We start from the raw sequence: 23,654 nt of genomic DNA on the forward strand, positions 1-23,654 counted from the left end.
TCCATCGATCCCTGTGCGCTCTTGGGGACTCGTGCGCTGCGCGTGAGATTGGAAGCAAGGCACCCACAAAACGCGAGCCAACAAGGGGGACTGCTGCGCAGAGCCACACCCACGCACGCACACACAGGTACACGTTAGCACCCCTTCCCCACATGCATGAATAACCTATTCACGTAGCGGTGGGTACGCGTCTGAGTATTGTGATACACCTCTGTGCGCACGTCTCCTGGTCGCCTGCGCGCTTGTTCTGTAGCCGTGTGTAACTGAGTTTCCTGAGGCGCTCCTCTGGTCTCTTCTCTTTTGCTTTCTCGTTTCTGTACACCGCAGCTTTTTTTTTTCTCCCTCTCTTGCTAGACAGACGCTACGGCTCTCCTTTTCACCTCCCTCTCTCGTTTATATGTTTCAACTCTCTCTGTTTCTCTTGGTGTGCTGACTCTCCCTTCTCTCTTCGCTACGGCTCTGCTCTCCCCCACCACCTTCTCCCCTCCCCTCCTCGCTGTGCTTTATGCTTGCTCGTCTTCAAAGGTCACCGTTGATACGGAGCAGCGCACACCCGGTACATGTGCCTCCTCCTCTCCCCCACCCCCATTCCCCGCCTTAACCATCCGTCTCCCTTTCCCTCTTTCTCTCGCCCTCCCTTGTAAACGAGTACGCGTGATTGCAGCCGTTTTGCAACGATCGGCGCGCGTTGGCTTTCTCTCTCATCACAGCTATTGGTTGTGAGTCTCTCTCTGTGTGCCTCTGACCCCGCCTTTTGATTTCTGCCTCTTTCTCTTCTCTCTCTAGGCCCTGCCTTCCCACGTGAAGGGCGCCGTGCTGACTTCTCCTTCCCCTCTCCCTATTCCATCCTCGCTTACTCTCTCTCTTTCCCCTTGTCAGCCTCTCTCTCACTCTGTGTGTGTGTGTGTGTGTGTGTGTGTGTGTGTGTGTGTGTGTGTGTGTGTGTGTGTGTGTGTGTGTGTGTGTGTGTGTGTGTGTGTGTGTGTGTGTGCCACTCCCTTTTTTCTTTGCCCCTTTCCGCTGGTCTCCTCCTCCTCCGCTTTTCGCATTGCCTCCCCTCACCCGCCTCTCGACTCCCCCCTACCCCATCCACCCGATCGGTATTGTTTTTTCGGCGTCCCGCTCCCCCTTCTTCACTGACCCCCCCCTCTCCTCCTTGCAAGCTGGTCAGGGGCGAGAGCTGCACCGTTTCACGAATACCGAGACGCGTCGCCAAGCCGACCACTGCTCTTCCATTACCCTCGCAGGGGAGGATCAACTCGCCGTGTCGACGAAGGGAACGCGGGGCTAACACGGTTACGGTGACGGGCTTCTCACCACCTCGCACGTCGGTAGTGGCAGGCACAACGACTGCGGTGACCATAGCAGCAGCAGCAGGAATACGGAAGCGAGGGACTGACGACGTACACACGCCCCCAGCGCAGGGGATTTGACTGAGGACGGGCCTGCGATTCTTCAAGGAAGTCTATTTTTTTTTTCCTTTGCTGGCAAACATGAGTCTACGCAGCTACTCGGGCCTGTTAAGCCCGCAGCTGAACGGATACCGCCCTGGCAGCGCCCTGTCGAGCGAGTATGAGGGCGCCTCTCGCTTTCGCACAGTTGCGTGTGCCGGCCCTCTTCCAGAATCGAAGCGGTTTTCTCCACAGCGCTGTCGGCCGGACTCACGTAAGGCCCACATACACATGTCGGAGAGGGACAAGCCGACCATGGGCGCATTGTCAGCGATGCGAGGCTCAGGCAACACTAGCCACGAGAACGTCGCTGCTACTGCTCAGCGCTCTCGGTGGACACTGAGTTACTCGCATCCGATGGAGTCCACCCAGCGCCACACATCTTTGGCGTCCCCTCCCATGGCTTTTCAACCCGTGCGGTACTTGCGGCTGCCTGGCGTAGACAGACGCAGTGATAGGGACGACGACGGTGTTTCGAATGCTATGTCCCTCCAGGAGTCGGCGCAACCGATGGAGCGGTACCGCGTGGCATCACATGCGTTTCAGAGCTCTGACCTTGCCAACAGCAAGGCCACGCCTAAGGCGTCGCAGCCACCGACTGTCGTCGTGACGACAGTGAAGGCACACGCACCGCTAAACACACTGGTAAAAAGCAAGAGCAGCGCAGTCGGTTCGCTCAATGCGTCTGCGACTCTGAAACTGCGCAACGCCACCGACAGAGGCAATGACGGCGATGTGCACGTGCCAGCGTTTTGCACAGCCTCACGAGCCATAGGGAACAACAGAAGCCTCTCTCAAAGGTCTCTACGTGGCGCCGGGGCTGCTGCTGTGGCGTCACCACTGCTGCTGACCACTGCTGCGGTCGCTGACGACGACACCGAACTCAGCAAGAGCGACGTCTCCGTCGTGCTTAGTTCCATGACTTCTGGTTACTGCACCAGCCGCAAGTCCCAGCCGATGCAGGAGCAGCGACAGAGCAGTGGCGGATGGCGTTGCAGCAACCCGATGCCCGCCGATGCGGGCTTCGTCGACTCTATAGAGAAGAGGTACGCGCTAGATGGCCTCGTGCTTGGCCGCACGCAGTACATGAGCTTTGGCGGATGCGTTTCCCCATCCGAACCCGGTCACTCGTCCAACGGCCTGTCATCAGAGTGGGACAGGCTGCCACTGCGAGCGCCGAACAATGGCGCTTCGCCGTGGGCAGAACGCCACGGGCAACGTAGCAACGGCGGCCTCCCTGTGAATGCGAAGTTTTTAGTGATCAAGCGCCGCCCATTGGCGAATTCGCGCATCCGTGGCAGTGCACTTCAACAGCAGAAACGCAGTGGTGGGTCGTTAGTCGTCGAGTCACAGGCACCGGCCCCACGAGCGAGTCTAGCGATTGACACGGCATCAAAGGGCCGGGTAGGTGAGGCTCATGGCTTCACCCCCCAGTGCGACGTGGTCCACAGGTCCCCTTGGCCTGGCTACACCGGTGCCACCCCCGTTAGCGTCCTGTCGGAGCAGACCAAGCGTGGGACCATGCGCAAAGCCTCTCATGAGCCCTACCAGGTCCAAGTGCCGCGGCTGGATTTTGACAAGATCACTGCCAAGCGCGAGCAACAGGGCAGCATGGGCTTGGCGTCGTACACAGTTGCGCACAACCACATTTCTTCCTCGAGGAACCTCATCTCCACTTCTTCAGCCGACAGCTCTGGGGCACTGGACGTGACGGTATCGTCCATCACAGACACCGCCTCGCCCACCATGCGAAGCAAAAGTCGTGACCAAAGAGTCATCCCGAGCGTACCGGACGGTATCGGCGTTGAAGGCGAGGCCCACGACAAGGGAAACGAGCGACCCAAGTACGTCCCCAGTAGTCTCTATCAGTGGACGAACCCCCTGAATGGGCACTGCGCAGAGACTGCCGATGACTCAACGCACGAGAGCTACGGCGGCACCACGGCAAAGAATTCTGCGTGTGACAGGTCGGCCGATGACGTACGCATGAGCCGCACAATAGAGTGCGGCTCACCCGACCTTCGATCGATATCGTCCGCGACAGCACGCGAAAGCTTTAATGGCAATAATAGAGGTCTCCAAAGTGCGTCAAGTGCCGCCGGCTCCCAGAACGGCCTGAGAGACAGCGGTGCTCTTCCAGCGCTTAGCTCACCTCTTGAGAGGTCGGAGAGATGCATGCCAGAGGGGCCCCCGCCAATGACGTTGGAGGGAAAGGAGGGGGGCACAAAGTGTTGTGTCATCATGTAGCACACACGCCCTCCACCCCAACACGGACGGCGAGCAGGCGGGTGGGTGACGGATGGATGCGCTGCCCGCGTTGTTACCTCTTTTTCGTGTGTGTGTGTGTGTGTGTATGTGTGTGTGCGTGCGTGCATCGAGGCGTTTTAGCGACCTAGCACAGGATAAACAAGTAGGCCGAAGCAATGCGAACACGTGAACACTGAGAACTAGTGGTGCAGGCCTCTCTGCTTCACTCCCCCTACTCCTCCTCTCACTCACTTACTCTACGTCTCACCCTCCCTCTCACACCCTAACCGGCCCCACATCCCCACACTGTTAATACGGCCGCTGCGTTCTATTCTCCCTCCAGAGGCTGCGAGTCACCGCTTACCCTTTCTGTTCCAGTTCCCCTCAAGCACATCAACACCCACATACCGTAAGCACTGACGCTGTTTTATCTGTTCACGTCCGCAACACACAGCAGCAGATCACGGCCCCGCTTTCTCTCTTTCCCTCTCCCCCCCCCACTGTTCCTCCTGCCCTCCAATTCTCTACCGACCTCCACCCACCTCGTCGTCATGGGTGCCCCGAAGCGTCTCGGCAAGTACGAGCTAGGCCGTACCCTGGGCACCGGCAACTTCTCGAAAGTCAAGATTGCTCGTGACACAGAAACTGGTAAGGAATGGGCCATCAAGGTGATTGACAAAGAGCAACTCGTGCGGGAGCGTATGGAGGAGCAACTAAAGCGCGAGATTGCCGTCATGAAGATGCTGCGCCAGCCAAACATTATTGAGCTGCACGAGGTCATGCAGACGAGCCACCACATCTACCTGGTGCTGGAGCTTGTGACGGGCGGCGAGCTCTTCGAGAAGATCGCCACTGCGAAGCGCTTCGACGAGTCGACGGCGCGTCACTACTTCCACCAGCTTATTTGTGGCATCAACTACTGCCACCGCCAGGGTATTGCTCACCGTGACTTGAAGCCGGAGAATTTGCTGCTGGATGCCAACGACACACTCAAAATTTCCGACTTTGGCCTGAGCAACCTGCAGCGCACCAGCACGAGCGGCGGCGGCACAATGCTGCAGACCGTGTGCGGCACACCAAATTATGTTGCCCCGGAGGTGCTGAAAGAGCAGGGCTATGACGGCCTTAAGGCAGACATCTGGAGCTGCGGTGTTGTGTTGTTTGTCATGATGGCTGGGTACCTGCCTTTCGACGACGAGAACGTGAACGCGCTCTTCACGAAGATCGAGCGTGGTGAGTTTCGCATGGCGCGCCACTTTAGCGCCGAGGCGCGCGACTTGATTTCGCGCATGCTTACAGTTGACCCACATGAGCGCATCTCCTTAGACGGCGTGATCGCGCATCCGTGGTTCAGCGTGGACTGGAACCCGGCGATGCTGACGCAGGGCGAGAGTAATTCCTCGCCAAACACCACCCAGATCAACAATGCGATTCGCAATATGTAAACCAGTGACACAGGCGCACAGGCGCACAGACACACGTGCACGATCCCTCCTTGCTTTCTCCTTGCTTTCTCCTTGCCCCGCCGCCCCGTCCACTACGTAGGCAGACACAGACACACGCACTGCTGTCCTTCGTTCCCGGAAGCATTGAAGCAAATGGAACGAGAGAGCGCAAAGAGATCGGGAGGGCGTGCGAAGGCCTGCGGGTGCGAGGCGCGAGGGAGAAAGAGGCCTGGAAGGCGTTGCGCTGGCCACGCAGGAGCGCACAGACGCACGTAACCGTGCAGGAGGACTCACCGTCGCAGGGCGTTTGCCTTTTTGCACAGTTCTGTTGTTGTTTTTTCCCCCTTTTTTTCAACTTATTTCGGCGATGCCACTTTTCACTCACTTTAACGCTTTTTTCTGTTCGTAAACACCCAATTTACCGCCTCCCCCTCTTTTCCCCCTCTCCCCCCCCCCAAACATCTCCCCCCACTCCCACTCCCACCACGCGCCGCCATAGGCACAGCCCATGGAGTCCCCCCCTTTTGTGAGCGCGCGCGTGTGTGTGTGCGTGTGCGTCGTCCCGTGTGTATTTGCGCAAGCCGCCTGTAGGGCACATTGGGCGCATAGGAGAAGTTGTGTTGTTGTTAGCAAAGTCGGTCGCCGAAGTGCAGTGTGCTACAGACGAGAGAGAGAGTGCGACGAGAGCTGGAAGAGAAGCACAACCAGTACGCACATGGAGGACGGCGTGAGACGTGGTGTACGGGGAAAGTGGCACCGTTGTCCTGTAGTTCTCCTTAGCTCGTATCGGTTCCTGAGGTCATTCTCTCTCTTTTGCGGCTCCTCTCGGTGTTCTCGTTTCTCCCGAAGGTGAGAGAGTGGGAGTCAGAGTCAGGGAGAGCGAGAGAGCGTCAAGAGTGAGAGGGAAGGCTGGTGGTGATAGATGTATATCCCGCCAACCTCATGTCTGACCTCTCCATTTCTCTGACCTCGTTTCTTCGTTTTTTTTCCTTCGTTCTGCTTCACAGTCTGCTGTGCCACTCACCTGTCTGTGTGTCTCTCGCTCTCTTCAGCGCGCCCTTGTGCGTGTGTGTGTGTGTGTGTGTGTGTGTGTGCATCTGTTTTGTTTCCTTAGTGTTTTGCCACGATCGACTGGTTGCCGAGGTCGTACAGGAGAAGAAGAGAAGAGGAAGGCGCGGCGGTGGCTCAACGTGTGTTGCGCTTCCCCTCTTTTTCCCTACCTTCCCCCCCCCCTCTCATGGAAAAAAAGTGCGAAACGAGACTCGGTGGGAGTGTGAGGCGCATCAGATGCGCACGCGTGTGATCTTCCCTCGGCCCTACTTCCAGACATTTCTGTTTGCCCTGTCTCTTTGTTGTTGTTGTTGTTTGTCCCCTCGTTGGTTGCCACTGGTGGTCCACGCCTCTCCTGCGGTGGTGGGCAGCGCCCCGAGCGTGTTTTGTACTGTGTGGCTGACCCCTCCACTTCCACCTCCACCCCCTCTCTTTCTCTCTCTGACATTGTCAACGTTTCTTTACTGTTCTTATTCTTTCGCTCGAGTAGTGATCGCGTGAACATTGGCGCTCTGTCTCTTTGTTGTTGTTGTTGTCCCCTCTTCCTCTCTCTCTTCCCTCCCCCATGTACGCTTGTGGCTGCGGCGGTGGCGGTGGCTGCGGCGGACTCCCTTTACATTTCCGCCGCCGCCGCCGTCGTCTCTCTTTTTTTTTTTTTTAGGCCTTCACGTTTTGGTTTTCCTCTTTCGCGTGGCTCTTCTGTGTGTGTTTGTGCGCGGTCATTCCTGTCGTTCCTCTTCACTGTCAAGTTGTTCGCCTCCCATTGCCAGCCATGCACGGCCCTCACCGCTGCCTCCTCCTCCTCCTCCTCCACTTGACGCTGCCAAAAGCGGTTGTGGCGTCGCCCTCCGCTCTGATTCCCCCTTTTTTTGATTGCCCCTCCCCCTCCCCCCCCAACCCGCGGGTGTGGCTCTTGCGATGACTCGACGTGTTTTTGGCGTCTCTCTCGCTCGCTCGCTCTGTTAATGCCGGGCCTTTTTTTGGGGGTATGTCAGCCTCTCTCTGTCTCTCTCTGTCTCTGTGTGTGGAGTGCGTGTGTATGTGGAGTGCCACTCGGCATATACTGGAGTGGTGGGTGCTTCTCCCTGCCTCCCTCGTTTTCCACGTGTTGTATTCGCTGGTGAGGCGATCATGGTCGTCGCGTAATTGTGTACGTGTGCGCGAAGACGGGGCGAGCGAGCGGTGCATGCCAGGTGTAGGCGAGGATATGGCCGGCAGGACGAAGCCGACGGATGCATCATGCATGTGAGTGCAAAACAAGCACTAACACAAACTGGGAAGGCTCGCTACGTGTTAGAACAGAGAGGGTGGCATGGGACTGAGCAGCGCGCCGCATTTCTTTCGACCCACTTCACGGCTGGTGTTTACAATGCGTCTCTCTCTCTCTCTGTGTGTGTGAGTGTGCGTGTGTGTGTGTGCGTGTGCCACTCTCTTTTTGTGCTGCTCTTGTTGCGGCTTTGATTGACACCACCACCACCACCTCCCCCCCTTTTCACCATTCATGATGACACGGCTTTGTTTGTTTCTTCTCTCGTGTGCCTAACCTTCTGTTTTTCCACCTCTCCTCTTTCTCATGTGCGTGTGCGTGTGTCTGTGTGTGTATCTCTGGGCAGGGGGTGGGGGGAGTACACACCCACGCGTGCCTCCCCCGTCTGTCTGTCTCCGTCTTCTTCTCTTGTTGTTGTTCTCTTTCACGCTTCATGAGCGCTCTTTCCGTGCCAACGAAGCCCTGTCGCAGCCAATCCCCCCCCCTCTCTCTCTCCCTCTCACCGAGAAAGCAGCACAACACGGAGAAGAGCCGGTGTCAGAGGCCCTCCCCTCCCAACAACGAAAAGGGAAAAGAGAGCGTCTCGCACGCGAACAATGCAGTGAGCGTGGTGGCGGGGGAGCGAAGGATCGGGGTGCGTTTCGGTGTATGCGTTCTCTCTAGGGTGGTGGTGGTGTATGGGGTGGGAGGAGCGGAGAATGCCGGGCACCGTGGCTCTCTCGCGAAAGTTGGTTGTCGGATTTTGAGCGTGGGTTGAATGTGTGGGTGTAGGTGGGAAAGCGCGAACTCTCGAAAGACGGAATGTTCTCGCTACCTCAACCGAGTGTGTTGACCTGCTGTTCTTCCCTTTTCTTCCCGGTCATGCACGCCTCCGCGGGCGCGTATATCCCCCGCTCCCTCTGCTGCGCCCAGAGGCTCGGTGATTCAGGCAACCGCTGCTGCCCCAAAACGGAAAAGGGCAAAAGCGGACGTGCAACGCGTGTCTGTCGACGCAGAGAGGGACCGCGCCCTTACGCGAGCGGTTATGCAGCACCCTCACCTCTGGTGCCCTTCCCTCTACCCCTCTCTTCCTTCCTTCCTTCCTTCCTTCCCCCCCCCCCCAATGCCTGCCTTGTCGTCCGTCTCCGTCTGCGCCATCGTCTCTGTGAAAGACACCCGTAGGCAAATACAAGCGCGTTGGCGAAAGAGGGCTGCGCGTGCCGATGTTGTCTAACTTGAAGGTGTGCGGATGGTCTGCTGCTGCGCTCGGCCTCCTTTCTTCCACCGTGGCATCCTCTCCCGCCTTATACTCCCCACGCTTTACCCCCACCCCTCTACCGCCAGACCCCCCTGCCTTCCGCTCCTTCGCTTGCAGGCGCAGTGAAGTAGAGTTGGAGTCATTTCCTTCTCGCCCGTCAAGAGCTGCTGCACTACCTGCTAAACATGCTCTACCAATCCGCCTTCTCATCGTTGTCCGCATTGCCAACGGCCTCCTCACCGTTCCACCGAGTGCTGCGGTGGTGGTGGCCACGTGCCTCGGCGCGCGGCATGTCGACGAGGTGGCGCAGCTCGCCCGCTCGCTGAGTTCGAAACTAGCTGGCTAGCCCTTCGTACTGACACCGGCGTTTGGGGGCCACGGCAGCGGCTACTGCAGCAGCAGCAGCAGCCAGTCGTTTGTTCTCATCCTACTCCGACTGCTCAGCGGGCAGCAAGGGCGTCAGGGGTGGCAGCGGAGATAGTCAGAAACGACGGCTGCAGAGCATTGTCATCAGCATCGCAAGCAGCGACACGCGCATCGGACCCGCGGTGCGGAGGGTGGCTACCAAATGGGAAGCCCCTTGGACGCGGGCGAGCAGGGCCTCATCGGGATGTTTACCCTCGGCTCTTCCCACGAGGCCTCCGCGGCCTCCATAGTATCACTGGACTAGCGGAGATGCCTCCCTCCCTTTCTCTCGCAACACGCTTGTGTTGAGCGTCTGCACCTCACGCCACCTCCAGCCGAAATTTACTGTTGTGCGCCTTTTCACAGGTAGGGAAGTCACTTCCTCCTCTCAGTAATCCTCGTTTCTGTCATGGGTGCCGCGATGGCTCGCTTTTTCCTCTCACTAACTTCCCCACCGTTATCCGTCCTTCTCACGTGCGTGCTCGATCACTGCTTCCTGCAAGCATCTTGTGCGTCTCTCTGGCTTCTTCAGTCTGTTTCTCTCTCTTCTTTAGTTTCTTGCTCATCACCTCGCTGGTGACGTGAGGAGAGGCACAGGCGACATACGAGGAATAAGTAGGATGAAGAGCGCGCGAGGCAGAGAGAGGTGGCTGCCACAGGCGCGCTTGTGCCTTCAGGCACGTGCATCAACGATGAGGTGATACTCCTCTGTCTTTCTTTTAGCTCCCGCCGATGATTCTCGATGGGGGAGAATGGCGGCACTGCCGTGTACCGCGTGTGTTCACCTCTCCTCTTGGACTCTCTTACGCTTGCCACTGCTTCCTCTCTCTCTCTCTCTCAGGTTCTCTCACTCTGCCTTCGCGTTGACTGCATTGGGAGACGCATTCTCGTCACGCAAGACCGCACCCTGATTTTCACAGACGGACCCGCACACACGCACATTTGGTCACTGCCGGGAGTGCCGCTGCTTGCCGACGTCCATGGGGGAATACATGTGCACTTCATGTGGCACGCCAGCATGCCTGGTGCTCTCTACCAGTCCTGCGCTGCCCTCGTCTGACACCGCCCCTTCGGGCAAGAGTCAAATTTTTCCACAAGGCGAGTCGCTTGGCGCACTGCCGTCTTTGATCCGATTCTGCATAGTTTGTGGGAGCGACGTGGCTTTCCGCAGTCAAGTGCCGTCTCACAAGAGGCCCACGAACTCCGCGGCAGTGACGGAGCCAAAGCGAAGATGCATGGCGGCGTCGCACTCTTCATCGGGGCCTCTTGCGGTACCGACTGCGATGGTTTCAGCCACTACTATGCACACTGCCGTGCTGGCCCTCACCCGCCAGCATCAGGCAGAGAAGATGGCGCTGCAGCAGGAGCTAAATCAGCTGAAAGCAGTGTTGGCGGCGGCGCTGAAGCGTCATCCCTCGCTTTCACAGTCTGAGAGGGCATCCGCGAGAGCCGTTGTCTCTGCACCTCACGTCAAGGACGCGTCCTGGCTCGACTCCGATTGTGGCGGCGGTTCGCATCACAGCCGTAGTGGCAGTCGCTTCAGCAACGGGCGCTCACGCACTCGATCTCCGTCGATTGTGCTACCGGCGTATTGCACCGCGGGACCAAGTATGCCCCCAGACGAGGCAGCAGGTACTCTCACTGCTACGACAGGCAATGCATCGATGCCGCTACAAGATTCTGCACCTCCCCGTTGGTCCCGTACTTTGCCGCGTCACTCGTGCAGCTACGACAGCAGCATTGCCGTTCCAGAGTGCGCTGCTGCTCCTACAGTCGTTCCCACGCGAGTTGAGGCGCGGTTGAATTCAGGCTGTAGCGTATCTCTGTTGAATGATGAGAGCCCGAGAAGGTCTGCGCCCCTCACGCCGAGAATGCCTTTCCCTGTTACTCCGCTTCGGGAGTTGAGCGAAGATGGTGTACGTGGCTGCCATCAACGTCAGCAAGATGAGTACGCACGCCTGCGAGAGGCGCTCCTGCAACAGCTATAAACGAGACCGAGGGGGAGGGGGAGAGAGCGGAGAAAGAGGAGGGCATGGAGGAAGTAGTACTACTGACAAGCCGGCAGCGGGCATGTAGGATCGCGTGGAGGGGGCCGGGAAGAACGTTCGCCGGTATCTCGCGTCTCAGCAGACGAGTGCATCTGTGTGTTCGCCGTACTCCTCCTCCTCCTCGCTGCACCTACCCCCCCCCCTTTCCTCTCGTGGGACCGCTTTGTTTCTCTCGCTGCTTTCGCGTCATGTATTTATGTTTTAGATGTTCCCACTCCTTGGCAGCGCAGATCCACCGCCATCGATTGCCCTGCGAGGGGGGGGGGCGCGCAAGTGCCGCGGCCCCACCGTTTCTTCCTGCCCCCTCCCCCCTTCCTTCTCAAGGCTTACGTTGTACTCGATGAACGCTGTTCCCCTCCCCCCTCCTCCTCCACCTTTCCTTCGCCACGCGCGCGCCGTGCACGTGCGAGGCATTCGCGAGTAAAGGGGGCCTCCTGCGGGTGCGGGAGGCGATGCCACTCTCTGCTGCGCGCTTTCCCCCCTTGCGCGGTATCCCCCGCCCCGCGAGTGTGTGTAGCGCCCCCTTCTTTTTGCGGTCTCTGCCTCTCCTTCACAATGCTGCGCGCCATTCCTCCATAACCTTTGGTAGCCCTCGCCACCCGCTTACGGGGGTGACTTTTACCCTCTCGAGCTCATCCTCTTACCCCCCCCCCCCTCCCTCACCCTCCCTGCGCCCTTCGCCTCCATCCTGCCTTTCCGCCTCCACATTCACGCATACACACGCACGCACGCGGCCTCTTCTGCATGTCTCCCACGTGAAGAAGAGAGCCCTATCGAGCGAGGGCGATTCTGACGAGGTCTTTCCAGCTCTCTCTCTCTCTCTCTCCTTTGCCTCATCTGCTGTGCGCGCACTGCCACACATGCCATTGCTCATGGGGTGCTGGGCTTTGCACTGATGCTGTCCTCGCCCCCACTTACCCGACGGACTCCTGGATCGGCATAGGCACATACAGAGACGCTCCCAACTGCGTCCTATACACGCATCTGAGTTGTACTCTCATCCTTTTTGTTCTGCGGACTGCTATCGTTTTCCGTCGCCTGTGCGTAGTGTTGCGGGTTTATCGTCACCTGCTCACGCCATCGTTGCCATCACTGCTGTCGTCTCTACTCTTCTTTCACCAATCACTAGCATTCTCCCTGTAGTCGGAGGGCTTTCACTCAGCCAGTGAGATTGAAGGAAGGGAACGGTGAGAGGAGCGCGTCGGCGACCACACCTCAAACGTTGAGCGAGGCAGTAGCAAACACTTCCGTCTTGCCAAGCGCGTTCACGCACGCACACACACACACACAGAGGCACTACGAGCTCAGCGCGTTGCCCCCGTGTTTTTCAGCAATGAAGGGTGCGAGCCTACGCCGTCAGCAGCGGCACAGCCACCAGCCCAGCGTCTCGCAGGGCAGCGACGCTCCGGTGTCGCTGGTGTTCCGCACCCACAACGATAGTCTCTCGAAGGCTGCCTTTCTCTTCTGCCCCAAGAACTTCAACTTGGCAAACCCTGCCACGGTAGCAGGCTCGGCAGCGGCGGCGTCGTCGACCTCATCGGCCCCTGGTGAACTGCCCCCCCAGTCGGGGCGGCATGGCAGCACCGCGTCGCCGCAACCGGCAAGCATGCATGACGGAAGGCGCTTCGCCACCACGACGTCGTCCTCAGCTGCCGCTGAGAGTGTGCAAACACTCGTCGAGGCCATCGTGGAGCTGCGCCCTTCCTCTTCCTTCCAGCCTTTTCACAATAGTCACAGCGCCTGTGGCGGTGGAGTGAGCGGCAGCCACAATTTCGCACACCAGACCCCTGGCAGCCCGCCCACAAGCAACGTCGGTGATGGAACGACCAGCTTCCTCGGCCTACCCGCACGGACGCAGAGCACCTCTTCGGTAGGCGCTAGCTCCTACGTCGACCTGATGACAGCGTCGTCCTTAATTTCCCCCTCCCCTGGCAGCAGTTTTGCCGGTGCTGGCAGTGGCGAAGGCGGCAACATGACGTCCGCGCCGTCTGTATCAACGAATCGGGGCGGCGAGTCACCGCACTCCTCCGCTGCGTTGACTCGTGGAAGCCCTTCAATTCCCGCCACCACCGTCGGTGTCGCGCACGGCGGCGCCTTCTCAGCGGCGTTGCGGCAGAGCGGTACTGTCAGCATGAACGCAGGCGCGATTAGCAGCTCCAGCTTTACAAGCACCCCACCGATGAACAGCGCCACGAGCGCGGCTGCTGGCGCTGGTTCTGGCTGCGGAGCAGCAGGCGGCGGCGGCGCCGCCGCCGCCGGGGCTGGCGGGCCGTGCCCCCTTATGCACCCGTCCGGTGGATGGATCTGCCGAGCCATGGCGTTTAATGAAAAGGAGGTGAGCCACGCAAATGGCGCCATCAGCGTCAACCAGTCCCTCACCTCGAAGTGTCCCCTTATTAACGAGGTCGCCAAGGGCAAAATTATGGCGCGCATCCTGAGCTCGTACCAGGAGGTGCAGGAGCGCTACGGGCTGTCACACGTTGAGTTGACTGTGGATAACCAGTACCTCAGCCGTTCCGACATGTTTCTCATATCGGAGGTGCTTCGGGAGCGCATCCTGTACGAGGGCGAGGAGATGCACGTCTGCAGCTTCCGCATTCGCGTGCGAGAGATGCTGCAGGCGGTAGTGACTTCGCCCAGCAGGGCAGCAAGCAGCACCGGCCTACCCACTGGAGTAGCTTCTTCCGGCGGCACTACGAGCACTGCAGTTCCTGGTGTTGGGGCTCCAGAGAATGGCATCAACATCGGTGCCGGTGCCGTGGGGGCTGGTGGGCTCGCTGGGACCGCTGTAGCATCCGCGGCGGGCGCCGTCGCGTACATCCGCGTCGGGAGTGGGATTGTGCTGCCCACTACCCGCATCAACTTCCAGTCCCTGTCGCCGATTCACTACATCCTCCTTGAGCTATCACACGAGATGTGGGAGACAACTATGGATGGCCGCATAGCGCTCACCTTGGCCATCCGAAAATTCCTCAGCGAGCTGCTGCTGAAGCAGTTGTCGAAGCGCAAAGCTTCCCCGCATATCTGCGTCGTCTTCACAGGACGACTGAAGAGGGAATTTCAGTACGGCCGACTCAGGGACGTCTTTCATCTGCTGGATTTGCCACGAGATCTGCGCAGCAACGTTGACATTGTGGAGGAGATCCGCATGCACTGCGAGGCGCTTGTCGATCGCGTACTGCGGGAGGTGCAGGGCTCCGCTTACCGGCAGCTGGAGACCGAGGTGCGGGCGTACCGCGAGGCCGCTACGGCATCCCACTCGCGCGCCAGTGGGTCCAAGAGTCCGCGATGCTGCCCAGCGAACGACGGCGACGACCTGAACGTCGTGACGCATTCACTTCAGGAGAGGGAGATGAGCGGCATTACCTCCACGACCAGCACCACGAACCTGTTCCCTGCAACTGGCGAGACTCTGAAGCGGGCCCGCACCAGCGCAGCTTTTTCTGCCGCCGCAGCTGCCACGGAAGCCACTTTTGACTCCTACGTGCGAGCTCGCCAGCAATGTATCGATGACATCACGACGAAGCGGTTGTTCGTGCATGCGAAGCAGTCGAACACGCTCGAGGCACTCAGCATTTTGCTGGAGCGGTGCACTCACAACTACATTGATCGTAATCTCACGCTCTGCGGACATGCTGTGACGGTGGTGTCGGCCGGCAAGGGCTTCTACCAAGTCACGAATAATCTTGTGCAAGTTGTCTGTGCTCGGTTGCACGACATAGGCCTAGAGAAGGTGCATGTCGTCTGCGTCGGCCGCCCTCCGCTGCACGTGACACCACTGCTGGAGTACACCTCCAACGACGAAACGCTGCGGTCGCAGTACCACCTGCACAGTTGCGCGCTGTCGGGTGCCGGCGCGGGCGCTGGCGTGCGCGGGATGGCGGGTAGAGTGCCTACCCCATTACACTCAGGGGAGGCGGAGCGCTACTACGAGACTCCGGAGTGGATGTCTGTCTTCTTCTTCCACGCCTCTCTTCACTACAAAAGCGGCGGCGAGACGGTCTTTGAGCTCCTGCCCAAGGAGTGCTGGCAGCGGGAGTACTCGGTGATGGCGGCCCTCAAGACACTACGGCCGGCGCAGCCACAACCACAGCAGCAAGCGCGTCAGCAGCAGTCCCAGTCGTACGCGGCGTCAGCGATGCTTCCTGGTGGTGTGACTGGTGACGGTGATGTGGAGGATGGCAACGCCTCCGTCGGTGCGGGCGCGACGAGCGGCGTGCAGGGGAGGGACAGAGTCGCTGCGGCTGCGGCGATGATGAGTTCCTGTGGAAGCCACGGCACCACCACTGGAGAGGCGTCCCTCCCGGGCGTCCATCTACCTCTGCTCATTCCTGGGTTGGGGCTGCGCACCTACCCTGTGCCTGAGGTGACCCTTCCAGTGCACCCTTCCTCTGCCAGCTCACTTCTGTGCGCTGATCGCTGGGGCGTTGCTGCATCGGGGCCACCGTATACCGCAGCGCCTTCTAGGGCGGCCGCAGGCGTTGCTGTCGCTGCAGGTGGCCTAAGAAGTGCTTTTTCTCAGCCTCTTGCCCCTTTGCACCTGCAGTCGTGCGCCGCCGATCCCTTGAGCGTCTCATGGACCGGCAGCATTGGCGCCGAGCACGCCCCGTCACCGATGTCGCCACTGGGCACCTCTAGCGGCAAAGCAGCAGCAGCAGCAGCAGGCAGCTGGCTGGGCGCGGCGGCTCCGGTGTCGGCATCGTCCAAGTGCAGTAGTCCTCTGTTGGTGCGCGCCACGACCACCAACAGCAGCCTCTTTGCCTCGCTGACGGCCCCATCGCAGGGGCTCATGCCACGCGGGGTGACTGGCACGGTCACATTGGCGGCGCACGCCACGGCTAGGCAACCGACGCAGCTGCAACAAAGAGCACTACCGATGCTTACCTCCAACGCACTACCGCACACAGCTGCTTGCGGTCCGCTGCTGCAGCAGGCGCGATATGTCCCACCCCGCCACACATTTAGCAGCATGCCGTTCACCGCAGCGGGAGCGCATAGTGGCGGCATCTTGGGTAGTGAAGCCGCCCTTGCAGCGACGACGGGAGCTTGGTCCTCCGCTCAGCAGCGGCGCTCCCGCACAGGGGTTACCACGGCGTTGGGTGCAGACCCTCACACGATGGCGGTGGCGCCATCTGCGTTCGGTGGTGGCCGACTCAGCTACCCTGGCAACCTACCGTCCTCTTACGCTACCGGGTGTAAACCAACGCTGCACATAAGCCGTTCCTTCGATCACAAGACGACTGCGAACCCCGAATACCACTCCCTCGGCGCCTTCGAGGACTCTGTGCGCAGCGTCAGCTCGTCTGCGCTGGTCCCGTACAACAGTGCACCACGCCTGCAAACTCGCTCGCTGCTGTGGCGCGAGGGCAGCACCTCCAAGTCAAGCGTGAATTCTATTGTCACCTCCGTGGCAGCCGTGGCCACCTCCGCGGGCACAGACCTCGGTGTCAGTGGCAATAGCGCCGGCGGTGGGCTGCGGTCTGTGCAACTGCGGCTCGAGGATGGTCCCATGTACCGCGATGTCATGGGCATGGTAGTCTCGTTCGCCTCCTGCGCGTGGTACTGCCTCCATGCCTCAAAGCCGCATCAGGACAGCGGAGGTGGCTCGACGGCCGTGGTAGTGGCAGCGGGCACTGTTGCAGCGAACGTGCCGGTAGGGCACACCATAGTTGCGCGCCAGGGAGACAGTGGTGGCGCCGCCGCTGTGATAGTTGTTGCCGGCGGCTCGTCACCGTCTACGTCGGCAGCCATAGGTCGCGGGCTTCTTCAGCAGCGCGATGGACAGCCAAGCACTCGAGTGGAAAGCGCTACCAGCACAGCTGCCGAGTCTTGCTACAGCGATGCCTCTATGCGACCTCTGGTGAAGAGGTGGCACAAGGCGTCGAACAGTACGCGCAGCGACGCCGTCTTCTGCGGCTGCAACGTGGTAGACAGTGACTTGCGGAACGGGTATCTGATCCTGGAGATTACCATCAATGCGGCTGTGTTGCCGCAGTCGTTCTGGTCTCCTCGGCTGCTGCTAGACGAAAACTACTGGGCCCACCTGATGAGCTGCTTCACTGGCCGCGACGACCGACTCACGTTGGACGAGGAGCTCGAGTTCGCCTCCGAGGACGACGCAGACGACGACACCTTCACAGCCAGTGGCAGCAGCACTGACAAACAGGTGTTGTTACTGAACACCAGCGGAGGTCGGAGATGGAAGGAGGGGGATGATGCAGCGAACGTGAGATCATCGGCAACCGCGGCGATGGCCATGTCAGCGGGCAGGGAGACGGGTGGCAGTACCCGCGGTGGCCCTGAGAGCGGTCGCGCTATTGATGACTACCACTTCCAGTCCGACTTCCGCCCTGCAGAGGTGTTCTGCCACTCCCACAGTGGCATTACCCCTGATGGGCGGACGCTCATCATCCCCACGCACAGTAACAACGTCTACTTCAAGTCCCCCGAGGAGATCTTTCTGCGCTTCACACCGCAGCTGTTTGTGTCGACTGTGGACGAGGTCGGTGGGGTGGCGCTGGAGCCGGTTGGTCCCAAGACGTTGACGTCGCCGCATCCTAACCACACAGCTGCCGCAGACGATGGGGTGGCAGAGAGGCGGCCCACAGAGGTCTGCGCCTCGTATGGGGTGTTGCACTACGAAGGAAGGGAGGTGCGCTCGAGCGTTGCTGCTGCGGTTTCACCGACTGGACTGCCGGGTGCCTTTGAGCGCTTGGAGGAGGAGGAGGAGGAGGGCAGCAGCGCTCCGTACATGATTCGCAGCGGTGCTGCCGCAAAGGCCACCGCGACCACGGGCCCTGTGGATGGTGAAGGTCAAGCGTGGGCACCTCCGCATCCACCCGAAGCAGGCGCTATGCGGGTCACCAGCAAGAGCGGCAGAAGCAGCAGTACTGACAGCGGGGCAGGATCGCGTGCTAAGGCAGCAGGGGGCACAACCATGGCTGCCTCGCCGCAGCTGCCTAAATCTGCTTGTGCGTTGAGCAGCTTGAGCGCCAGCGCCGAAGCGATGGCGTCGACGACGGATGGGCCGTCGCAGCAGACCGCAGTGCAGCCGGGACCGGCGACTGTAGACGCGGCGTTGTCAACGGAGTCGCTTCCACCACCCCAAGACAGAACTGTTTGTGCCGCGAAGCCCGAGAGTCCAACATCCCGACCTCGGCCACTGCGCCTGCGACCGACAGGGACAACCACGAGTTCTCCAGTGTTGGCCACAGGGACCCCGCCGCCGCCCTCTCTCCGTGTGCACACGCTACCCTTGGCAGCGGTCAGCCGACAGGAAAGCAGTAGCCTCGCTGGACTGCCGTCTCCGTCACTGACCCCGACAACCGCCACGCACTCGGGTGGACGGCACCCCACGCACGGCCCGTTTCACCAGGACGAGGTGCCGCTGATGCCTGGCACCACAGTGACCGTGGGGTTTGTGCAGCTGCGCAACAGTTTGCTCTTCGCGATCAAACCAATCAATCCCCTCCGATACGGTTCTGAGGAGGAGCACCGCGAGGACGCGACGGCGCTGTCGCAGTCGGCCGAGAGCGTGAGCACCGCAACAGTGCTGCGCCGCCGCTGGCAGTGGAAGCACCCCGATATTGCCTCCGAGCCGCAGCACCTGGCGAGCTGGACGCGCTTGTGTACGTGTCGGTTGCTGCCCTTGTACGGTAGTAAGCCGGCCTACCCACGTGAGAGCTTCTACACGGTGTCACCGCACCAGTACACGGTGACGAGCCCCAGCAGCAACCACGCTGATCCAGCCGAGGAGAACAGGCGCCTGCTAGAGTTTGTGCTGCAACGCCTCCAGCAGCAGTACCAGATCGTTGCTGACAGCCCCGGCCTTGTCTCCGGCTCGCAGTGGCCGCGCGCTGAGCCGTCGCCAAACGCGCGGCTGGAGATGTCACTCGGGCACCAGACGCACACGCTTAAGCTGGGCGAGACGGCCAAGACGATTTCGGTAACGCGCATGCTGCACCGAGGCATGTATAGCAATGGGCAGGTGACGCACATGTTGAGCTACCGCTACCTGCTGTGGAACTACCTGGCGGACGAGTTCACCACGCGTGAGGTGCACATGGAGGCCCAGGTGGGCGAGCGCAACGCTTTCCGTTGGGAGTCGCTAGATGGCTGGCTGCAGGAGCGGCCGAAGGCGTTTATTCCACGCGGGCCCGACATCTGGCTGCGCTCACGCGAGGTGGCTGTTGTGTTGCTTCCCGAGGACGCGGCCCACCCTCCGTCGTACGAGGAGTTCTGCCGCTTCATCAGCTACCGATTCTCAGTGCATCTGTCCACCCATGGCAAGGTGTTGTGGAAGTCGCACGAGGGCGGTGTATCGTTGGACATCTCGGAGGCGACGCCTCTCACTTTCCCTGCAACACCGCCGTTGATGGAGGTAGCGCTCGTGCACGACAACCCGCTCACCCTCGACACACGCAACATCGTCGACCGCGTCACTGGTCGCACCATCGGCTTCGAGGTCCCTGTGCAAAAGAGACTCATGAGCGTCGACATCAGCCTGCCGCAGGAGTACAGCAGCCACTGCTGCTACTACTTGAAAGTGTCCTGGCTGGCCTGCGCCGCCTCGGTCATCACCGACTGGTTCGGCTCCTTCATCGCAAACGCTGCCCGCTTCCGCTTTCACGCGGTCCCTCTGGGTTGTTACTACATGAGCCCCAAGGCGGAGTCGCTGACTTCGCATTACGACGTGGAGGCGGCGTCGCCGGAGGAAGAGCTGGCGCTGCGTTGTGCGCTGATGAGGCTGCTCATGACACCGACCTACCACTACTACCCGGACACGCCAGTGCTAACGCGCAACTGCCGCCTCGTGCACTTTAGCGGTCTGTGCTGCGTGATTGTGCCACCGAGCGCGACAACGGTGGCGCAGTGGTATCAGAACTCATTCGTGCGGCAGGGCTCCGTGGAGCAACTGGTGCTGCTGGGGGAGTTCAAGGAGGCGGTGGCTACAGCGCGGCAGCGGGTCGCGGACAGAGCCGCTGGTTCGGCCTCTGCTGCTGTAGCCCACCCGTCAACTGAAGACGTGTGAGCTGCTCGTGGCGGTTCCAGTGCTGCTGCTGCAGTGGTGGTGTTTACAACTCTCCACTGGTAACGTTATTGCTGATATTCAAAATGGCCGTGTGCAGGCGTTGCTGGTTACCCCACTGAGGGGCGGGCGTGTGTAGATGTCGGGGGAGGGGGTGCGTGAGGCAGCGATGGCCATCGTACTAATGAGCGGGTGGATTCTGTGCCATACATGAAGACAATTGAACATGCCGATGTGAGATGAAAGGCAGCGGAGGCAGTGTATTGGTTCGGGAGGCAGTGTCGTGTGGGTGTGTGGGCTCCTCCTCTCCTCCCCTCCCCACACCCTCCAGTCCCTGCGTTTTCTTTGCATTAGGCTGCGATGGTGCCTATTCCCCATCTTCCTTCCCACTTACTTGCATGGCGCTGCTGCATCGAACCGCCCCTACGTGCACGTCCTCTCTCTCGGTGTTCCTTAGCTGCACTACGCGTTCCAGGGACGCGTCTGCTGCCCTTCCTCCCACTCGCCTCTCCCCTACCATCACGTTGTTGACAACACACCTCCAGTCTTTCGGACGCAGCAGGCCTCTCTGTCCGGCTCCTCCCTTCTCGACCCACACGCACACGCACACACACACACACACACACACACACGCACACACGCACGCAGGTGCACCGTCATTGCGGGTGCACCGTGTCTTCGGCACTCTTTTCTGCTTTCCTACCCATTCTGCTTTCCCGCTTCTCTTGGATCATCGCGCCACCCTCCCCCCCTCTCTCTCGTTTCTCCTCCCCCCCGCATCTCCATCAGCAGCCATGTCCGTTGCCAATGCGGCGTACCTCACGCTAAACGGCAGCTGCCTCACGGCAGGGGAGCAGACAGCGCTGCAGTGTTCGCTGCCACTCTTATCGCAACGCTACCGCGGCACACCCATGCAGCTCTGGGGTAAGGTCGCGGGGATCAAGACACACTACTGGGTCGTGCAAGCTTTCCCGAACGGCGAGTTCGCACCGGCCGTCAGCTTCTACAGCGTTGATGGTGGGAACACGTGGGCGATGCTTTCTGCGCTGACGGAGGAGCAGGCGGCCCTTTGTGAGGCCCTCCGCGGTCCCTACCAAGGCGTGCCGAGCTACGAGTATAGGATGCGTCAAGATCTCCCGGCCGAGACGGACGAGGTCGCCGTGACGATGCCGACGCCGGATGACACTGTGAAGAAGGCTGAGGAAGACATCGCCGCCGCCCGCGCTGCTGGCGGCGCCAACAGCGACGACGACGATGAGGAGCAGAGCGATGAGGAGGAAGAGGAGGATGAGGAGCAGGACGGCGTCGCCGTGCCTGCGCCACGTAAGCGCACGGCAAAGTTCCGCATCCTTAGCATCACGGAGGCGATGCGCTTAGCCCACTTCGTGCTGCTACACGACACAGACTGCCGCCTGGCGGTGCGCGGTATGTTCGTCCTGCAAGACGGCGCGGCTGTGGGTGTGCGTAACAGCACCTTTGGTGGCCAGCCTCTGCACCACGCGAAGAAGCCGTCGTGCTACGTAAAGATGGCGTGTGCGGGGAAGGAGGAGCGGAACCGTGTTCTCTACGGTCCCACGTACAACCCGCACACGGATTACCTGATGCCCATCACAGACGATGCTCCAGCAGGTGTGTGGTCTGTCAAGTACAACGCAACAGCGAACGTTGTGAGCGTGCGCAATCTCTTCTACGAAGGCTCTCTCTTCTGGTACCGTCCGGGCACACTGGAGTGCGGACAGATCTACTGCGGCTCTGGAGAGCGCAACTTTGACGTATGCTTCATGTTGTCGACGGTTGCTCCTAGGACGTAGCGGAGAGGTACTCGCAGGCGGAGTCGGAGATGGTAGAGAGAGGGGAGGGGAAGATGGGCGTCGGCTGAGCGAGCAGCGTACATCCTTCGCAGGGAGGAAGGCGGACCTTGGTAGAGGGACACAGAAGAGAACAGAGCAGTTGCAAAGGCCGTGCGCGGAGGCGTCCGCCGAAGTGTGGCTCTGAGCATGTGCGTTGGAAGCGTTCGTTGCCGCTAAACCCACCGTTCTGTCGATGAGCGGCGCCTGCCCACCTGAGCAGTGTTACGAACACCATTTAGCTCGCTGACTGCCTGTCCTCTCTCTCTCTCGCTTTCTTTAGCTGCCCTTCATCTCCACCTGCGCACTCTGGAGTGGTGCTTGTGTGGGTGTGCGTGTCTCTGTTCTTGTGCCTGCCTCCTACACGGCATACCCTTGTCGTTCTCGTGTTCTGCAGACCCACGCACGTCTTTACGTGATTGGGTGGCGCTCTATTGCCCTTCTGTGCTTTGACGTGAATGCGCATTGCTGGCTGCGATAGAAAGGTGGACTCACCTATGGTCGTTGTGGCTCGAGCTGTAGGCTCGCCAATGTACATAGTATCTCTGTGAGAGGCAAAAGACGAAGAGAGGCTGCGCGGCTCGGCACACCGCCTTCTTCTGCTTGCCTCGCCTCTTCCCTCCTCCTCCCTCCCTCTTTCCCCGTAGCCACCTGCTGCTGCGACCGCTACTCTGAACGGCTAGCGGTTTGCCGGTTCTTCTGCGTTGCGGTTTATGTGTGCTTCATGGGTGCGGATTTTGCCTCGGGAGGTGTGCGTGTGTGTGTGGGTGAGTGCTCAGAGGCAAAGTGTGGAACGGTGCACGCGCGGGTGTGCGGAGGTGCAGCTCTCGTAGGCTTGTTGGTGTTCGCTTTCTCCAATCCCTCTTCATGTACGAGTTGGCGTCATACCCGGCGCTCTCCTCCCCCTCCCTTTTCCACGGTTGCGTTGTGGCGGTAGCCCCCTCTCCTCCCCTCTCGCGCACGTGGCGTCAGTGCCCACAGCCAAGTGTGATACCTCAAGAGGGTAACGGCACTTCATCACATAGAGGCAGCGAAGGAGACGATGTGCGTGCGTGTGTATGACGATCAGTGTGACTGATCGCTCCTCTCTGACTCTCTGGCGCCCCCCTTTCCTCCCCCCACCCAGACGCTCTCTCTCTGGGGTGACACGGTACATGTCCACTCCTTCCTCTGTCTCCTCCGCCTCGACAGGCACACATACACGTAGGCATAAACCGGAAGGAGGCAAGGGCCACTGAGAAGCCCCAGCCATAGCCCCCTTCATTCCAGTGAGGGCGCGAGCTATTCTTTGGCGCTCTTTTACCTCCTTAGCTCTCTCACCTCGCATCTCCCCTCCTCTCTTTCGCCTTCTTCATCTTCCCGCATCTCCCACGGACTCGCCCACCCATACAAGCGGCTGTCTTTTCATCCTTCTCTCTTCGCTTCTGTCTCTGTCTGCACACTCGCACGACAACATCACAGTGTTGTACTTCAATACCCCCTTCCCCCTCCAACCACCGCCACCACCCTGAAGCCCCTTTATTTCGCTTATCGACGCTGCCTATATTCAACAGCACGTCCGTCTACACACACACACTGCGGGAGAGAGGTGGAGTAATCGTCTGTTGTTGCCGCCTACTCGTGGCTCTC

General features: G+C 60.1%; 4 protein-coding genes across 4 annotated transcripts; all 4 read left to right on the forward strand.

Moving 5' to 3' along the window:
* Positions 1-1,493: 1,493 nt before the first annotated feature.
* LPMP_070960 (hypothetical protein) lies at positions 1,494-3,698 on the forward strand (the record flags this gene model as incomplete). Its single annotated transcript, XM_010705801.1, has 1 exon — positions 1,494-3,698. The coding sequence occupies one exon, from the start codon at positions 1,494-1,496 to the stop codon at positions 3,696-3,698; it is 2,205 nt and encodes a 734-aa protein (XP_010704103.1).
* Positions 3,699-4,249: 551 nt separating this feature from the next.
* LPMP_070970 (serine/threonine kinase, putative) lies at positions 4,250-5,143 on the forward strand (the record flags this gene model as incomplete). Its single annotated transcript, XM_010705802.1, has 1 exon — positions 4,250-5,143. The coding sequence occupies one exon, from the start codon at positions 4,250-4,252 to the stop codon at positions 5,141-5,143; it is 894 nt and encodes a 297-aa protein (XP_010704104.1).
* Positions 5,144-13,047: 7,904 nt separating this feature from the next.
* Positions 13,048-20,181, forward strand: LPMP_070980 (hypothetical protein; the record flags this gene model as incomplete). The annotated part of the gene is made up of 1 exon (XM_010705803.1): positions 13,048-20,181. The coding sequence occupies one exon, from the start codon at positions 13,048-13,050 to the stop codon at positions 20,179-20,181; it is 7,134 nt and encodes a 2,377-aa protein (XP_010704105.1).
* A 791-nt stretch (positions 20,182-20,972) lies between these two features.
* LPMP_070990 (hypothetical protein) lies at positions 20,973-21,989 on the forward strand (the record flags this gene model as incomplete). Its single annotated transcript, XM_010705804.1, has 1 exon — positions 20,973-21,989. One exon carries the CDS (start codon positions 20,973-20,975, stop codon positions 21,987-21,989), a length of 1,017 nt encoding a protein of 338 aa, XP_010704106.1.
* Between the last annotated feature and the right edge of the window lie 1,665 nt (positions 21,990-23,654).

The sequence above is a fragment of the Leishmania panamensis genome, assembly GCF_000755165.1.
Source record: "Leishmania panamensis strain MHOM/PA/94/PSC-1 chromosome 7 sequence".
Classification (NCBI taxonomy): domain Eukaryota; phylum Euglenozoa; class Kinetoplastea; order Trypanosomatida; family Trypanosomatidae; genus Leishmania; species Leishmania panamensis.